The sequence below is a fragment of the Sinocyclocheilus grahami genome, unplaced genomic scaffold (genome assembly GCF_001515645.1).
Source record: "Sinocyclocheilus grahami isolate Dianchi unplaced genomic scaffold, SAMN03320097.WGS_v1.1 scaffold139.1, whole genome shotgun sequence".
NCBI classification, from domain to species: Eukaryota; Metazoa; Chordata; class Actinopteri; order Cypriniformes; family Cyprinidae; genus Sinocyclocheilus; species Sinocyclocheilus grahami.
Window position 1 is genome coordinate 423,963 of NW_015505318.1, and position 15,761 is coordinate 439,723.

General features: G+C 35.8%; 1 protein-coding gene across 1 annotated transcript; it reads left to right on the forward strand.

The window, feature by feature from the left end:
* The first annotated feature begins 645 nt into the window (after window positions 1-645).
* On the forward strand, window positions 646-15,407 carry flt3 (fms related receptor tyrosine kinase 3). Its single transcript, XM_016280391.1, has 24 exons — window positions 646-718; window positions 945-1,033; window positions 1,822-1,961; window positions 2,124-2,230; window positions 2,329-2,446; window positions 2,576-2,721; window positions 4,147-4,277; window positions 4,384-4,522; window positions 4,749-4,926; window positions 5,009-5,106; window positions 5,185-5,296; window positions 5,394-5,578; window positions 11,056-11,147; window positions 11,243-11,375; window positions 11,459-11,563; window positions 11,681-11,791; window positions 12,483-12,639; window positions 12,844-12,956; window positions 13,228-13,346; window positions 14,232-14,354; window positions 14,443-14,554; window positions 14,669-14,768; window positions 14,849-14,954; window positions 15,035-15,407. Exons 1-24 carry the CDS (start codon window positions 646-648, stop codon window positions 15,209-15,211), a joined length of 2,964 nt encoding a protein of 987 aa, XP_016135877.1. The 3' UTR covers window positions 15,212-15,407.
* The last annotated feature ends 354 nt before the right edge of the window (window positions 15,408-15,761 follow it).

Consider the following 15,761-nt stretch of genomic DNA (forward strand, 5'->3'; position numbering starts at 1 on the left):
TCTTAGAAACATTGCCAAGTTACAAAACATGTTACCTGTTTCTGATGCAGAAAAGCTAATTCATGCATTCATGCCCTCTAGACTGGACTATTGTAATGCACTGCTAGGTGGTTGTCCTGCATCTTCAATAAACAAGCTACAGGTAGTCCAAAATGCAGCGGCTAGAGTCCTTACCAGGTCAAGAAAATATGATCATATTACCCCAATTTTACAGTCTCTGCACTGGCTACCTATTAAGTTCCGTATCAGTTACAAAATATTATTACGTGCCTATAAGGCCCTTAATGGGTTAGATGGCCTAAGCTTTTGCACAGTGTGTGTTAAATGAAATGAAATGAAATGAAATATGTAATTTCATTTAATTAAATATTTTAATTTCATTTTAATATTATTTTAATTTAATTAAATTTAACATAACTAAAGTCAGGGTAATCTACTTGCCAAAACACAAAGGAATCTTCTTTTAATTGCTCTCAGACTAATTCCCAACCTGAGGCATTTAAAGGGGTGCCTAAACGTTAGTAGAAGTAAAGTTTTGTGTCATGTGCTGAAGCGACTTTCTTTGTACCATATTAAGAAGTGATGTTTTGTGTCATACGCTGAAGTGAAAGTCTTTGTGCCTCTGTTCGCTGTCCATCCTATTTCATGATCAGACAAGGGTCGGGGAAGAAGCTGTTATGCCTTCACGCGATGCGTTCAGGAAAAAGGCTTTTGGTGGGTAAGTCGGACAAAACATTTGTTACTTGTATGCAAGTGAACTGGTGACAAACTCTAATATCTAGTTCATTTAGGCTATTTATGTTATTGTGAGCGCATTTTAATGGATTTTATGTGCTTAATTGTGCTGATTTGTAAGTTATACAATTTCATTTATTGAAGTATAGTTGTTTTTAGTTCCATTGTCTTTCTCTCATATTTGTGTTGTTCTTTATCTTGCACCGAAGTGTTGCTCGTGCTGCACTGGAGCGCTCGCGGCAGCGCGGTGACGGACGGTTCAACTGAGACTCATCCCCAATGTGACACTGATGGATCGGTAAAGTCCTTCTTATCAGCCCCTCACTGGCTCACTACAGCTTTCTGCCTGTAATTCTCAGGCTCATATCAAGCAGATATTTTAGATTCACCCACATATGCCACAGGACTGAAGTTAGAGATTCCTGAAGATGAACTTCACCATAGCAGGATTTTTCTCACCAGTGATTTTACATTCATTTGAATGTAGGCACATCGATGCCTTTTTAATTTATAAATGGCCATTTTTTAGGCACATTTTTTGTAAGATTTAAACATTATAAACTTTCAGTTTTTACTGTAAAAATTAAGGTTAACAAGAAAGTGATTAAAAAAAGAGATTTGTTGTCCTCAAAGTGTTGATGCTGCTGCTAAAGTATCATCACTGTAAAAGGGTTCTCTTGAAGGAAGAGGAAAAAATAACATCATTGTTATATAAATGTCTTTAATAAAACAGTAAAAGTATTCATTAATTCCTAAGGCATTTAATAATAAAATATGTGAATATTAGCCTATATTATAGTTAAATGCTAAACATATTTAAACACCCTTTTTATATAATGACCCTTTTTGTGTTTCTTCTGATTATTTAACAAGATTCTGTAAGAAGGGACATAAGGTCTTTTTCTTACTTTGCATTCAAGGCTTAGCCAGTTTTAAAAGCAGCTAAAAATAAAAGCAGAACTGATGATTTTACAGAAATTGTCGTAATGACCACAGAGATTTGTATTTTAGTGTTACTGTCAAGCTATGCTTGCTATTTTGATGATTAACATCATTGCACTTGTTTTTTTTTGTTGTTTTTTTTAGACCGTAAGATGCACATTGGAAGAGACTCATTTGATGAGTCCTGACCCAATTAAACTGGATTTCACTGAAGGACAAACTGTGGAAATTTACAGTGCATGCCAACAAAACGGCTCAGATGGGCTTAAGTGTCTCTGCCAAAGGTTCATACCGTATTGATTGTTTAATGAAGTTTTGAATGGATTACTCTAATACATCACTTGATATGTAATATGTCATTGATAAATTATAAGTTTAGATGCTGGTATTTTCAAATTATATCTCGTAATGAATAATTGATTATAATTTTGATATGCTTCCTACAGGATAAATACCTCTATGCATGCATTACAGCACACTGAGAGATTTGGAAATGAAACATACACTGTAATCTGTGGCAATCATAGTGTTACAGTTGTTCGGTCACCACAAAGTAAGTCAGACACAAACATAAAATGGAGGAAATATATTTATATTGATACTAATGCCCGAATTGTTACATTTAATTTAAGATCTTTGTTTTCTCTGTAGGGAGGCCATCAGTTCCAGTGCTCAAAGCTATCCCAAAAGCAGGGTCTACAAATATAGCTCAATTAGTGTGTACTTCTGAGGGGAACCCAAAACCAACCATCAGGTGGTATGGTAACAGGTAATATGACATTATGGCCTGCTACCATTGTAGATACTGCTTCTGAAGAGCTGGTTTCTTGTTGGGAGAATTGATTACATAAAATGCTGCTGTAACTGTATGTCCGTGATTCAACTGTTTTCCTTTTAGAAATAATCCAGAGGAGGGCATGAAAAATAAGTGGTATAAGACAGAGAGCATTGTGACGAGTGACGATGATCATCATGAAAGTCCAAATATTACGTGCTGTGCCAATAATTCACTGGGAAAAGAATGTACTCAGCTTCATCATTTCGGTATGTAATGTGTTGACATGATTTTTAATACGTTAGTACACAATACCGTTCAAAGGTTTGGGGTCTGTACAGTTTTTGAACGTGTTTGAAAGTTTCTTATGCTCACCAAAGCTGCATTTATTTGATCAAAAAGAACATTTTCAGCAGCCATTACTGAAAATCCTTCAGAAATCATTCTAATGTGCTAATTTGCTGCTCAAGAGACATTTCTTATTATTATTATTGTTGAAAACATTTGTGCTGCTTAATAGTTTTGGGGAAACCATAATATATTCATCAGGATTCTTGGATGAATGAAATGAGAACATTTATTTGAAATAAAAATCCATTGTAACATTAAAAATGTCTTTACTGAAACTTTGAAACAGTTTAAAGCATCCTTGCTGAATAAAGTTTTAATGTATTAAAAAAAATCTTACTGACCTCTAACATTTTAGTATTATTGTAGTGTACGTATCTGTGGGTCATAAGACAAGACATTGTTTAAATTTTGTCAGCGAACAATTTTACTTACTATGATACTGAAAGTAAGTTTTTCAAATATTTGCTTTCTTATACTGTATAAGGAACAGCATTGTTCCTTTTATATATAATAACCAGGGTTGCCAGATGTTCACAACAAAACCCGCCCAATTGCTACTCAAAACTAGCCCAATGGTGTTTTTAGGGAGGTCCCCTGCTGGTAAAAATTGCGTTCCGGGGATAAAATACATGGTTTTTGGCGCAGTTCCCATGGTAAAATTCGTATTGCAGGGGCTAAATATCACGTTATTGGGGTCGCTTCAACCCACGGACATGAAAAACAACCTGCAGCAACAGTGTTAAAGTAGCCCAATTCTGCGGCAAAACCACAGATTTGACAACACTGATGTGCAATCCTTATGTCACTATACAATATATATGTACTATACAGGTTAAAATTATACATCAACAAATGACTCCTACCTTAAACCCAGAAACTTTAGATACTGAGTATTCAGATATTATAATATTATAATATCTATCACAATGGTAACAAGTTTAGCAAGTTTAATAACTTGCTTGGAAACTTGCTAGGAAAATTTCAGCACTGTTTGAGAGCAAATATTATTCGCGGCAAAACCACAGATTTGACAACACTGATTGTTTGACAACAATCCTTATGTCACTATACAATACTATACAGGTTAAAATTATACATCAACAAATGACTCCTACCTTAAACCCAGAAACTTTAGATACTGAGTATTCAGATATTATAATATTATAATATCTATCACAATGGTAACAAGTTTAGCAAGTTTAATAACTTGCTTGGAAACTTGCTAGGAAAATTTCAGCACTGTTTGAGAGCAAATATTATTTTGATGATATAGGATGTGGGTTATTATAGGGGTTTTGGTTTAACATGAAAACCTTCTTTGAATTGTGTTGGTTATCTTTCAGATCTCAATAGGAAAGTGGATGGGCAAAAGGCTCAGACGATTTTCCTGACATCTGGTCAGTCTCTGCTACTCCGATGCGCCATAAAGTCTATGGATGCCCCTGAACTGAGATGGCACTTCAATAACACAGCAGTAAGATATGGATGCTAACCATAAAGAAATATTACATCGATGTTTCACTGCTCTGACCATTTGCAAATTTTTTTACTTATTTTTTTTTTTCCTGCCCTTAATTCAGGTCAAGGGAATCACATCGTTATATTTTACAGACTGGACAGAATACTTCTTTATTGAATCAGTGAACGTGACACATAGTGGGGAGTATATCTGCGTATCTAAAAACAAACAAACTAGGAACACCTATGTCAGGGTCCTTGGTGAGGAAAACTATTGCCCTTTCTATTTAAATGTTTCTTAAAAATATTTATTTGAATATATGATTTTTAAATCGAAAACACAGTGATCAGTGCAGATTTAGTGCTGCTTCTAAAGCTGCCAAGTTCTAATGTGTACAGCCTCAAATTTAAGACAATAATTTATTATGCAGATAATAATTAAAGTGGTATTTTTGCCCCTCTTTTATCGGCGATTCTCCCTTGACAGAAAATGACAAAATCGACATATTGCAGTTGAATGAGAGCAACAGCATACTAGCACGAAATAAGGCAAGCTTCTGCTTCCAGGCTCTGGTGTTCTCCTACCCAAAAGCGCAGTGTCACTGGATTACACCAAATCAAACCAAAATACAGTGCAGAGAGACTCATTACCATAATTTTAATAGGTATTTACCTCATGCTATCCATTTCAATGCAAATGATAGAGTGTGTTGTGGTGTTTGCTTATTTTGTTGATTCTCTCATTAGTACATTTAAGCTGTGTAACCCTGAACCAGGCCAGTATCTAATGAAACTAAAGAATCAGCACTATAGTGTCATAAGGAGTATGTCTCTCTGCATTTCAGGTGAGTGGTCATAAACATTTTGACTGAAAAAATTAGATGTTAAATGTGAAATAAATTTATATGCAATGCATTTTGCAGACGATCCTAAAATTGCAATCAAATTACACAATGATTCAAATGTTGTCTCTTGTGAGACTGAAAGCTCCCTACCTATGACTGTATCCTGGAAGATCTGCCCATTACATACTAAGTAAGAAGCAGCTATAACCAATGGTATAAACATGAAATGTGAGTGTGTTGTTGTTTTTTGCTCATTTATTAAACTATTTATCTGTATATTTTTGCAGTTGTAATAATGAAGGCTGGAAAGAGATATCTGTTGCCCAGCCCAAGGTCATGGATTCAGATCAGTTCTGTCAGAAGAAAATTTACTTTGCCAGACCCAGATCGAACAGCGAGGACCATTTTATGAAATGCTGCATCTCTAACAAAGCAGGGACTGAATGTAGTGACCAAATACGACTTCCAACAAGTGAGTATAAACCCTAAATTGAACACTGGATTCAGCAGCGTTAACCTATACACAGAATAGCATAATCTTACTAGATTTTAATAAGGATTTCATAACTCTTTACATTACCTTTCAAAAGTAAGTTTTCTAAATACTTTTATTCAGCAAGGACTCATTTAATTGATCAAAAGTGACAGCAAAGTCTTTTACATTGTTTTAAAAGATTTCTCATTTAAATAAAATTCTTTTGAACTTTCTATTCATCAAAGATGAAAAAAAATCCTTAAAGATATTTGATAGCAGAACTGTTTTCTATGGAAGCCCATTTCCGCCACTGAATAAAAATAAAAAAAAGGTAATTGCGACTTTTTATCTCACAATTCTGACTTTTTTTTCACAGAATTGTGAGATATAAACTCGCAATTGCGAGTTATAAAGTCAGAAATGCATGATATAAACTCGCAATTGCGAGTTAAAGTAAAAAAAAATTGGGGGGGGGGAGACCAAAAAAAAGTCAGAATTGCGAGTTTGTGTCATGCAATTCTGACAAAAAAAGTCAGAATTGGGAGTTTGTCACGCAATTCTGAGAAAAAAAGTCAGAATGGCGAGTTTGTATCACGCAGTTCTGAGAAAAAAAGTCAGAATGGCGAGTTTGTATCACGCAGTTCTGAGAAAAAAAGTCAGAATGGCGAGTTTGTATCACGCAGTTCTGAGAAAAAAAGTCAGAATGGCGAGTTTGTATCACGCAGTTCTGAGAAAAAAAGTCAGAATGGCGAGTTTGTATCACGCAGTTCTGAGAAAAAAAGTCAGAATGGCGAGTTTGTATCACGCAGTTCTGAGAAAAAAAGTCAGAATGGCGAGTTTGTATCACGCAGTTCTGAGAAAAAAAGTCAGAATGGCGAGTTTGTATCACGCAGTTCTGAGAAAAAAAGTCAGAATGGCGAGTTTGTATCACGCAGTTCTGAGAAAAAAAGTCAGAATGGCGAGTTTGTATCACGCAGTTCTGAGAAAAAAAGTCAGAATGGCGAGTTTGTATCACGCAGTTCTGAGAAAAAAAGTCAGAATGGCGAGTTTGTATCACGCAGTTCTGAGAAAAAAAGTCAGAATGGCGAGTTTGTATCACGCAGTTCTGAGAAAAAAAGTCAGAATGGCGAGTTTGTATCACGCAGTTCTGAGAAAAAAAGTCAGAATGGCGAGTTTGTATCACGCAGTTCTGAGAAAAAAAGTCAGAATGGCGAGTTTGTATCACGCAGTTCTGAGAAAAAAAGTCAGAATGGCGAGTTTGTATCACGCAGTTCTGAGAAAAAAAGTCAGAATGGCGAGTTTGTATCACGCAGTTCTGAGAAAAAAAGTCAGAATGGCGAGTTTGTATCACGCAGTTCTGAGAAAAAAAGTCAGAATGGCGAGTTTGTATCACGCAGTTCTGAGAAAAAAAGTCAGAATGGCGAGTTTGTATCACGCAGTTCTGAGAAAAAAAGTCAGAATGGCGAGTTTGTATCACGCAGTTCTGAGAAAAAAAGTCAGAATGGCGAGTTTGTATCACGCAGTTCTGAGAAAAAAAGTCAGAATGGCGAGTTTGTATCACGCAGTTCTGAGAAAAAAAGTCAGAATGGCGAGTTTGTATCACGCAGTTCTGAGAAAAAAAGTCAGAATGGCGAGTTTGTATCACGCAGTTCTGAGAAAAAAAGTCAGAATGGCGAGTTTGTATCACGCAGTTCTGAGAAAAAAAGTCAGAATGGCGAGTTTGTATCACGCAGTTCTGAGAAAAAAAGTCAGAATGGCGAGTTTGTATCACGCAGTTCTGAGAAAAAAAGTCAGAATGGCGAGTTTGTATCACGCAGTTCTGAGAAAAAAAGTCAGAATGGCGAGTTTGTATCACGCAGTTCTGAGAAAAAAAGTCAGAATGGCGAGTTTGTATCACGCAGTTCTGAGAAAAAAAGTCAGAATGGCGAGTTTGTATCACGCAGTTCTGAGAAAAAAAGTCAGAATGGCGAGTTTGTATCACGCAGTTCTGAGAAAAAAAGTCAGAATGGCGAGTTTGTATCACGCAGTTCTGAGAAAAAAAGTCAGAATGGCGAGTTTGTATCACGCAGTTCTGAGAAAAAAAGTCAGAATGGCGAGTTTGTATCACGCAGTTCTGAGAAAAAAAGTCAGAATGGCGAGTTTGTATCACGCAGTTCTGAGAAAAAAAGTCAGAATGGCGAGTTTGTATCACGCAGTTCTGAGAAAAAAAGTCAGAATGGCGAGTTTGTATCACGCAGTTCTGAGAAAAAAAGTCAGAATGGCGAGTTTGTATCACGCAGTTCTGAGAAAAAAAGTCAGAATGGCGAGTTTGTATCACGCAGTTCTGAGAAAAAAAGTCAGAATGGCGAGTTTGTATCACGCAGTTCTGAGAAAAAAAGTCAGAATGGCGAGTTTGTATCACGCAGTTCTGAGAAAAAAAGTCAGAATGGCGAGTTTGTATCACGCAGTTCTGAGAAAAAAAGTCAGAATGGCGAGTTTGTATCACGCAGTTCTGAGAAAAAAAGTCAGAATGGCGAGTTTGTATCACGCAGTTCTGAGAAAAAAAGTCAGAATGGCGAGTTTGTATCACGCAGTTCTGAGAAAAAAAGTCAGAATGGCGAGTTTGTATCACGCAGTTCTGAGAAAAAAAGTCAGAATGGCGAGTTTGTATCACGCAGTTCTGAGAAAAAAAGTCAGAATGGCGAGTTTGTATCACGCAGTTCTGAGAAAAAAAGTCAGAATGGCGAGTTTGTATCACGCAGTTCTGAGAAAAAAAGTCAGAATGGCGAGTTTGTATCACGCAGTTCTGAGAAAAAAAGTCAGAATGGCGAGTTTGTATCACGCAGTTCTGAGAAAAAAAGTCAGAATGGCGAGTTTGTATCACGCAGTTCTGAGAAAAAAAGTCAGAATGGCGAGTTTGTATCACGCAGTTCTGAGAAAAAAAGTCAGAATGGCGAGTTTGTATCACGCAGTTCTGAGAAAAAAAGTCAGAATGGCGAGTTTGTATCACGCAGTTCTGAGAAAAAAAGTCAGAATGGCGAGTTTGTATCACGCAGTTCTGAGAAAAAAAGTCAGAATGGCGAGTTTGTATCACGCAGTTCTGAGAAAAAAAGTCAGAATGGCGAGTTTGTATCACGCAGTTCTGAGAAAAAAAGTCAGAATGGCGAGTTTGTATCACGCAGTTCTGAGAAAAAAAGTCAGAATGGCGAGTTTGTATCACGCAGTTCTGAGAAAAAAAGTCAGAATGGCGAGTTTGTATCACGCAGTTCTGAGAAAAAAAGTCAGAATGGCGAGTTTGTATCACGCAGTTCTGAGAAAAAAAGTCAGAATGGCGAGTTTGTATCACGCAGTTCTGAGAAAAAAAGTCAGAATGGCGAGTTTGTATCACGCAGTTCTGAGAAAAAAAGTCAGAATGGCGAGTTTGTATCACGCAGTTCTGAGAAAAAAAGTCAGAATGGCGAGTTTGTATCACGCAGTTCTGAGAAAAAAAGTCAGAATGGCGAGTTTGTATCACGCAGTTCTGAGAAAAAAAGTCAGAATGGCGAGTTTGTATCACGCAGTTCTGAGAAAAAAAGTCAGAATGGCGAGTTTGTATCACGCAGTTCTGAGAAAAAAAGTCAGAATGGCGAGTTTGTATCACGCAGTTCTGAGAAAAAAAGTCAGAATGGCGAGTTTGTATCACGCAGTTCTGAGAAAAAAAGTCAGAATGGCGAGTTTGTATCACGCAGTTCTGAGAAAAAAAGTCAGAATGGCGAGTTTGTATCACGCAGTTCTGAGAAAAAAAGTCAGAATGGCGAGTTTGTATCACGCAGTTCTGAGAAAAAAAGTCAGAATGGCGAGTTTGTATCACGCAGTTCTGAGAAAAAAAGTCAGAATGGCGAGTTTGTATCACGCAGTTCTGAGAAAAAAAGTCAGAATGGCGAGTTTGTATCACGCAGTTCTGAGAAAAAAAGTCAGAATGGCGAGTTTGTATCACGCAGTTCTGAGAAAAAAAGTCAGAATGGCGAGTTTGTATCACGCAGTTCTGAGAAAAAAAGTCAGAATGGCGAGTTTGTATCACGCAGTTCTGAGAAAAAAAGTCAGAATGGCGAGTTTGTATCACGCAGTTCTGAGAAAAAAAGTCAGAATGGCGAGTTTGTATCACGCAGTTCTGAGAAAAAAAGTCAGAATGGCGAGTTTGTATCACGCAGTTCTGAGAAAAAAAGTCAGAATGGCGAGTTTGTATCACGCAGTTCTGAGAAAAAAAGTCAGAATGGCGAGTTTGTATCACGCAGTTCTGAGAAAAAAAGTCAGAATGGCGAGTTTGTATCACGCAGTTCTGAGAAAAAAAGTCAGAATGGCGAGTTTGTATCACGCAGTTCTGAGAAAAAAAGTCAGAATTGCGAGTTTGTATCACGCAATTCTGAGAAAATATGTCAGAATTGTGAGTTTGTATCACGCAATTCTGAGAAAAAAGAGTCAGAATTGCGAGTTTGTATCACGCAATTCTGAGAAAAAAAGTCAGAATTGCGAGTTTGTATCACGCAATTCTGAGAAAAAAAAGTCAGTATTGCGAGTTTGTATTGAGGAAAAAAAGTCAGAATTGCGAGTTTGTATCACGCAATTCTGAGAAAAAAAAGTCAGAATTGCGAGTCTGTATTGAGAAAAAAAAAGTCAGAATTGCGAGTTTGTATCACGCAATTCTGAGAAAAAAAGTCAGAATTGCGAGTTTCTATCACGCAATTCTAAGAAAAAAAGTCAGAATTGCGAGTTTGTATCACGCAATTCTGAGAAAAAAAGTCAGAATTGTGAGATAAAAAGTCGCAATTACCTCTTTTATTTTTTATTCAGTCGCGGAAACGGGCTTCCATAGTTTTCAACATTGATAATAATAAGAAATGTTTGTTGAGTAGTAAATTAGCATATTAGAATGATTTCTAGAGGATCATGTGACACTGAAAAGTGGAGTAATGATGCGGAAAATTAAACTTTGCCATCACAGGAATAAATTACAGTTTAAAATATTTTAAAATAGAATACATTTATTTTAAATTGTAATAAAATGTCACAATATTACTGTATTTTTTATCAAATAAATGCTGCCTTTGTGAGCATAAGAGACTTTCGAAAACAAACATTTTCACAAATCTTACCAACCTCAAACTTTTGAACTGTAATATGTGAACTCTTCCTATTTCTATATGTAAATATGTAGGAAATATTTTTACTCCACACAGAGGTAACCAGAATTAAATATAGCATGTTCCAAAAAGCCCCTGCCCTTATTTATAGCAGTCTTTGCAGCTTTGAAAAGGTGTTTTTTAATGGCTTTTTATCAACTTTTATTTTTCAGGGATCGATATTTATAAAAACATATTAAAAAAATGTCTTTCTGATTTGAATCAGTTATCACACATTGTCTGCCAATGTTAGTTGAGTAATCAACCCTAATTTTCATTTCAAATATATGTTTAACACTGAGGTAGAGTCACGATTTTAAATTTGTTTTCCCTCAGTTTTCCCCAGTATTGATTATGTGATTTGTTTCCTGGTCATCTTTATTCTCCTCGCGATCATCTTTGCCTTAATCATCTTCATCAGAGTTAAGGTAAACCTATACCTGCTTCTGTCATAATAACAAACAAACACCTAGAATCATAGCTCTTACCTCTTCAAACACATGCTCTCACTCCTTTGTTACAGAAGCCTGGGTACCAGTGTCAGATCCAGATGATTCAGATGATCGGACCCAACGACAATGACTACATATATATTGACTTCAGGGAGTTTAAGTATGACCTGAAATGGGAATTTCCACGAGAAAATCTTGAGCTTGGTAAAGATCACCAGGAACTTTCTTTAGACTTGCTATATATAACGTATTAGGTGTTACGCATTTGTTTTGTGTGCTTTCTAAAGGGAATGAGCTGGGATCTGGAGCTTTTGGGATGGTTGTACAGGCTACAGCATATGGGATCAGCAAGCCTGGAGTGTCTATTCAGGTAGCAGTAAAAATGTTAAAGGGTACGTAATGATATAATTAGCATTAAGTCTCTACAAAGCTAAATATATCAACTGCATACATCACTGGCATATGATGGTAAATGTGTGCTTTGTGTTGTTAATTTATGGACTAATCAGAAAAGCACCAGGCAGTGGAGAAGGAAGCTCTGATGTCTGAACTGAAAATGCTGACTCATATTGGACACCATGAAAACATTGTCAACTTGCTCGGAGCTTGTACAGGCTCAGGTAAGATTTGGAGAAGTCCAACTGGACTCTACTATCTATAGAGCAGCGTTGGTTCCGGTAATATTTTTTCCATTCATTTTTCCCATAGTGATTTTTTAAAAAGTCTTTGTTAACATGTTGTAAGCCATGAACCAAGCCAAGCAGCTATAAGGTGAATAACAACCATACAAACTTTCATTTGAGGCCAATATTTGAAAATCTTAAAGAAAGACTGTTTACCTAATGGATTTAGTGAGAGAAAGAACTACAATCCCATGAAGCATTATGAATGACATAAATTAAAAACAATAGTGAAATATAAAACTGTTCATTTAAAGTTGTTGATTATATCTATAGAAATAATATATTAAAATATTACAGCATCATGGGTAATGTAGTTTTTCACAACAAATTGCACAGTTTAACAAAACAGGTTGAAATAATGTGAACAGATAGCTTGAACAAAAGCATATCGAATTTGCAACCTCAGAGCTCACAACAGTTCTGTCTTTATAGATTAAGTTATTATTAAAAATGATTTTCCCTATGGAGAAAATGAATGGGTTTTTGTACTTGTGGGACCTACTTGATTATGATTAGTCGGTTGTATGTTTGACCATCAAATAAGCAGGATTACTGTATATACAATCAGCCAGTCCTTGAAGCCAAATTTACTAGCAGTTTTTGTTTGTTTGTTTTTTGAAATCCACAGGTCCTATTTACCTGATATTCCAGTACTGCTGTAATGGAGATCTCTTGAACTATCTGAAGAGCAACAGGGAACGTTTTCACAAATATCTGACAGACGCTTTCAACAGGGACAGATTCAGGGGCCTCTACCACAATTTCCAGCAGAAGAGAAACTCCAGGTTTGCATAAATGTCCACCAGGCAGTGAAGTACAGCAGTGGCCTTCTTTTCGACAAAGAAAAAAAAAAGAGTACGGAAGAGAGGGAAATGAATATATTGCGCTAAAGGGGAACCGTAAATCTAAAGGTGTACATAAATGAATAAACTGTCGTACAGTTACTGTAAATGACTGTGTGCATCTCTCTCCTTGTTGCACCTCCACAGTGAGTATATTGAGCCTGATAACAACCAATACGTGCACATGACTCCCTCAACCAAAGGACAGGAGAACGAGGCACTCCTCAGTCCCAGCATCAGCTCAGTGTCTACTATTGAGGGTATGCGGAGAAAGGGAGAATTTGAATTGTTTAAAACTAGAGATGAATTATACAGTGACTTTTAAGCGCGGCAGCTTTGTATGTGATCTATTTCTATTTTGATTATTCATAATCACTTGATTTCACATATTATTTCATAAAACATGAATTCAGAGTAAGCAACCATGTGATTTCAGAATGTTCATATGCTCATTTTATTTGTTAGCAATTAACGAATGATAATTAGTCAAATCAATTTAAAAAAAATATTGTTTATGTTATTTCCGTAAAGAAATGCTTGAATGTGAAGACAAACACCAAGAAGAGGTACTTCAAAGTCTCACCTATGATGACCTTCTGAGTTTCTCTTTTCAAGTTGCAAAGGGCATGGAGTTCCTGTCCTCTAAAAATGTGAGCTTAACTTTCTGATCATGATACTTCTACTTCCTTCCATTTAACAGCGATAAAACTAACAGTTTTTTTTTTCCTAATGTTATCTCTGAATACCACATGAGCATGTTACAACAGCTTCTGTACATTACATTTTTAGACGTATTTTGATTATTAGAATAAGCAATATGGTATCTGAGTGCTTTATTTCTTGATTTGTTTTCTCATATTGTTATATAGTCAATTTAAAAAAGGCTTTAGTGAATCATTTTCTGCCTACAGTGTATCCATAGGGACTTGGCAGCCAGAAATGTTTTGGTAGCGGCAGCTTTGTATGTGATCTATTTCTATTTTGATTATTCATAATCACTTGATTTCACATATTATTTTATAAAACATGAATTCAGAGTAAGCAACCATGTGATTTCAGAATGTTCATATGCTCATTTTATTTGTTAGCAATTAACTAATGATAATTAGTCAAATCAATTTAAAAAAACTATTGTTTATGTTATTTCCGTAAAGAAATGCTTGAATGTGAAGACAAACACCAAGAAGAGGTACTTCAAAGTCTCACCTATGATGACCTTCTGAGTTTCTCTTTTCAAGTTGCAAAGGGCATGGAGTTCCTGTCCTCTAAAAATGTGAGCTTAACTTTCTGATCATGATACTTCTACTTCCTTCCATTTAACAGCGATAAAACTAACAGTTTTTTTTTTTCCTAATGTTATCTCTGAATACCACATGAGCATGTTACAACAGCTTCTGTACATTACATTTTTAGACGTATTTTGATTATTAGAATAAGCAATATGGTATCTGAGTGCTTTATTTCTTGATTTGTTTTCTCATATTGTTATATAGTCAATTTAAAAAAGGCTTTAGTGAATCATTTTCTGCCTACAGTGTATCCATAGGGACTTGGCAGCCAGAAATGTTTTGGTGACACACGGCAGACAGGTGAAGATCGGTGACTTTGGCCTCGCAAGAGACATTGAACATGATTCCAACTACGTTGTAAGAGGAAATGTAGGTATTGTGTGTGTATATATGATAGTCTTGAAGTGACTGGTCTTTATTTAGCTGACTTATAATTTTTTACATGACATTTTTGCAGGTGCGTTTGCCCGTGAAGTGGATGGCTCCTGAGAGTATTTTCCAAGGGGTTTACACAATGCAGAGTGACGTCTGGGCCTACGGCATTTTGCTATGGGAAATCTTTTCTCTAGGTGTCTCTCTCTCTCTCTGCTGTATACAGGTTTTAACTCGTATTGAGCCAAGATTTCAATTCCTATAAATGATTTCTGTTTAAACATATGAACATATTTTGTACTCACTATTAGGAGTCACCCCATATCCTGGTATAACTGTGAATGACGCATTCTACAGAATGATTGAAAGTGGATATCACATGGAGCAACCCTATTATGCTGAAGAATTTGTGTAAGTACCACTATATACGTATATAATATTTTTATAAAACACTGGAGAATGATATTTAAAATGTGTTTGGGTTTGTTTAGTTACAAGGTAATGTGTCGCTGCTGGATGCTTGATCCTGTCGACCGGCCTTGTTTCTCCAAGCTTGTGGCTTTCATGGAAAAAGAGCTGGCTGCTTTGGAAGAGAGGGTGACTTTTATGTGAAAGATGTTTTTAAAAATGGGTTAAATTGTTGGTGGATGCACACTCACTGTGATATCTGTTTATAGCTATATTACAATGTTGGAGGATACTGCCACAATGACATAACATATCAGAATGCGCCCGTGACCCCTGATGCTACATTGATGGAGAAAATGGATGTTTGCCAGTCCGACACTGAGAATTCAGATGAAAGCAAAGCTGTGGACAATCCTGGATCTGTAAGAAAAGAACCTCTCATTTAAACATAGGAGTTACAGCCTTGCATTAGGAAAATATAATGCATAACTTGTGCTTCCATTAATAGCCACTTACACATAGCATTTTTAATTTCTAAGAGAAAACGTGGAAGGAATTGGAATGAATAATTTATGTGCATATTGTACCATCAATAATGTGTTTAATGTTTTTTGATTAAGGCCTATTAACAAATTTTCACATTTTCCACGAGTGTTTACACTGTAATTAATAACATACAGTATTTTAATGTTTTGTGCAGGAAGCTTCTTTAGGAATTTTATTATATATATATATAGATATATATATATATAAATATTAAACCTTCCCCATTTTAATTAGAATTCTAGATATTGTACACTGTAACAGCTGAATAACCTGCTTCTGTACTCCATAATGAATGCTTACAAGAGATTATGAATTATTTTATTTTTTGCTGCATTTTGCAGATGAAATTGCTCTATTTTTATAACACACAAAAAAACTTTCTTAATTTTTCATTATATTTATTCAAATATCTTAGACGTTTATGGTTTAATCATTATTCTTGAAATATTA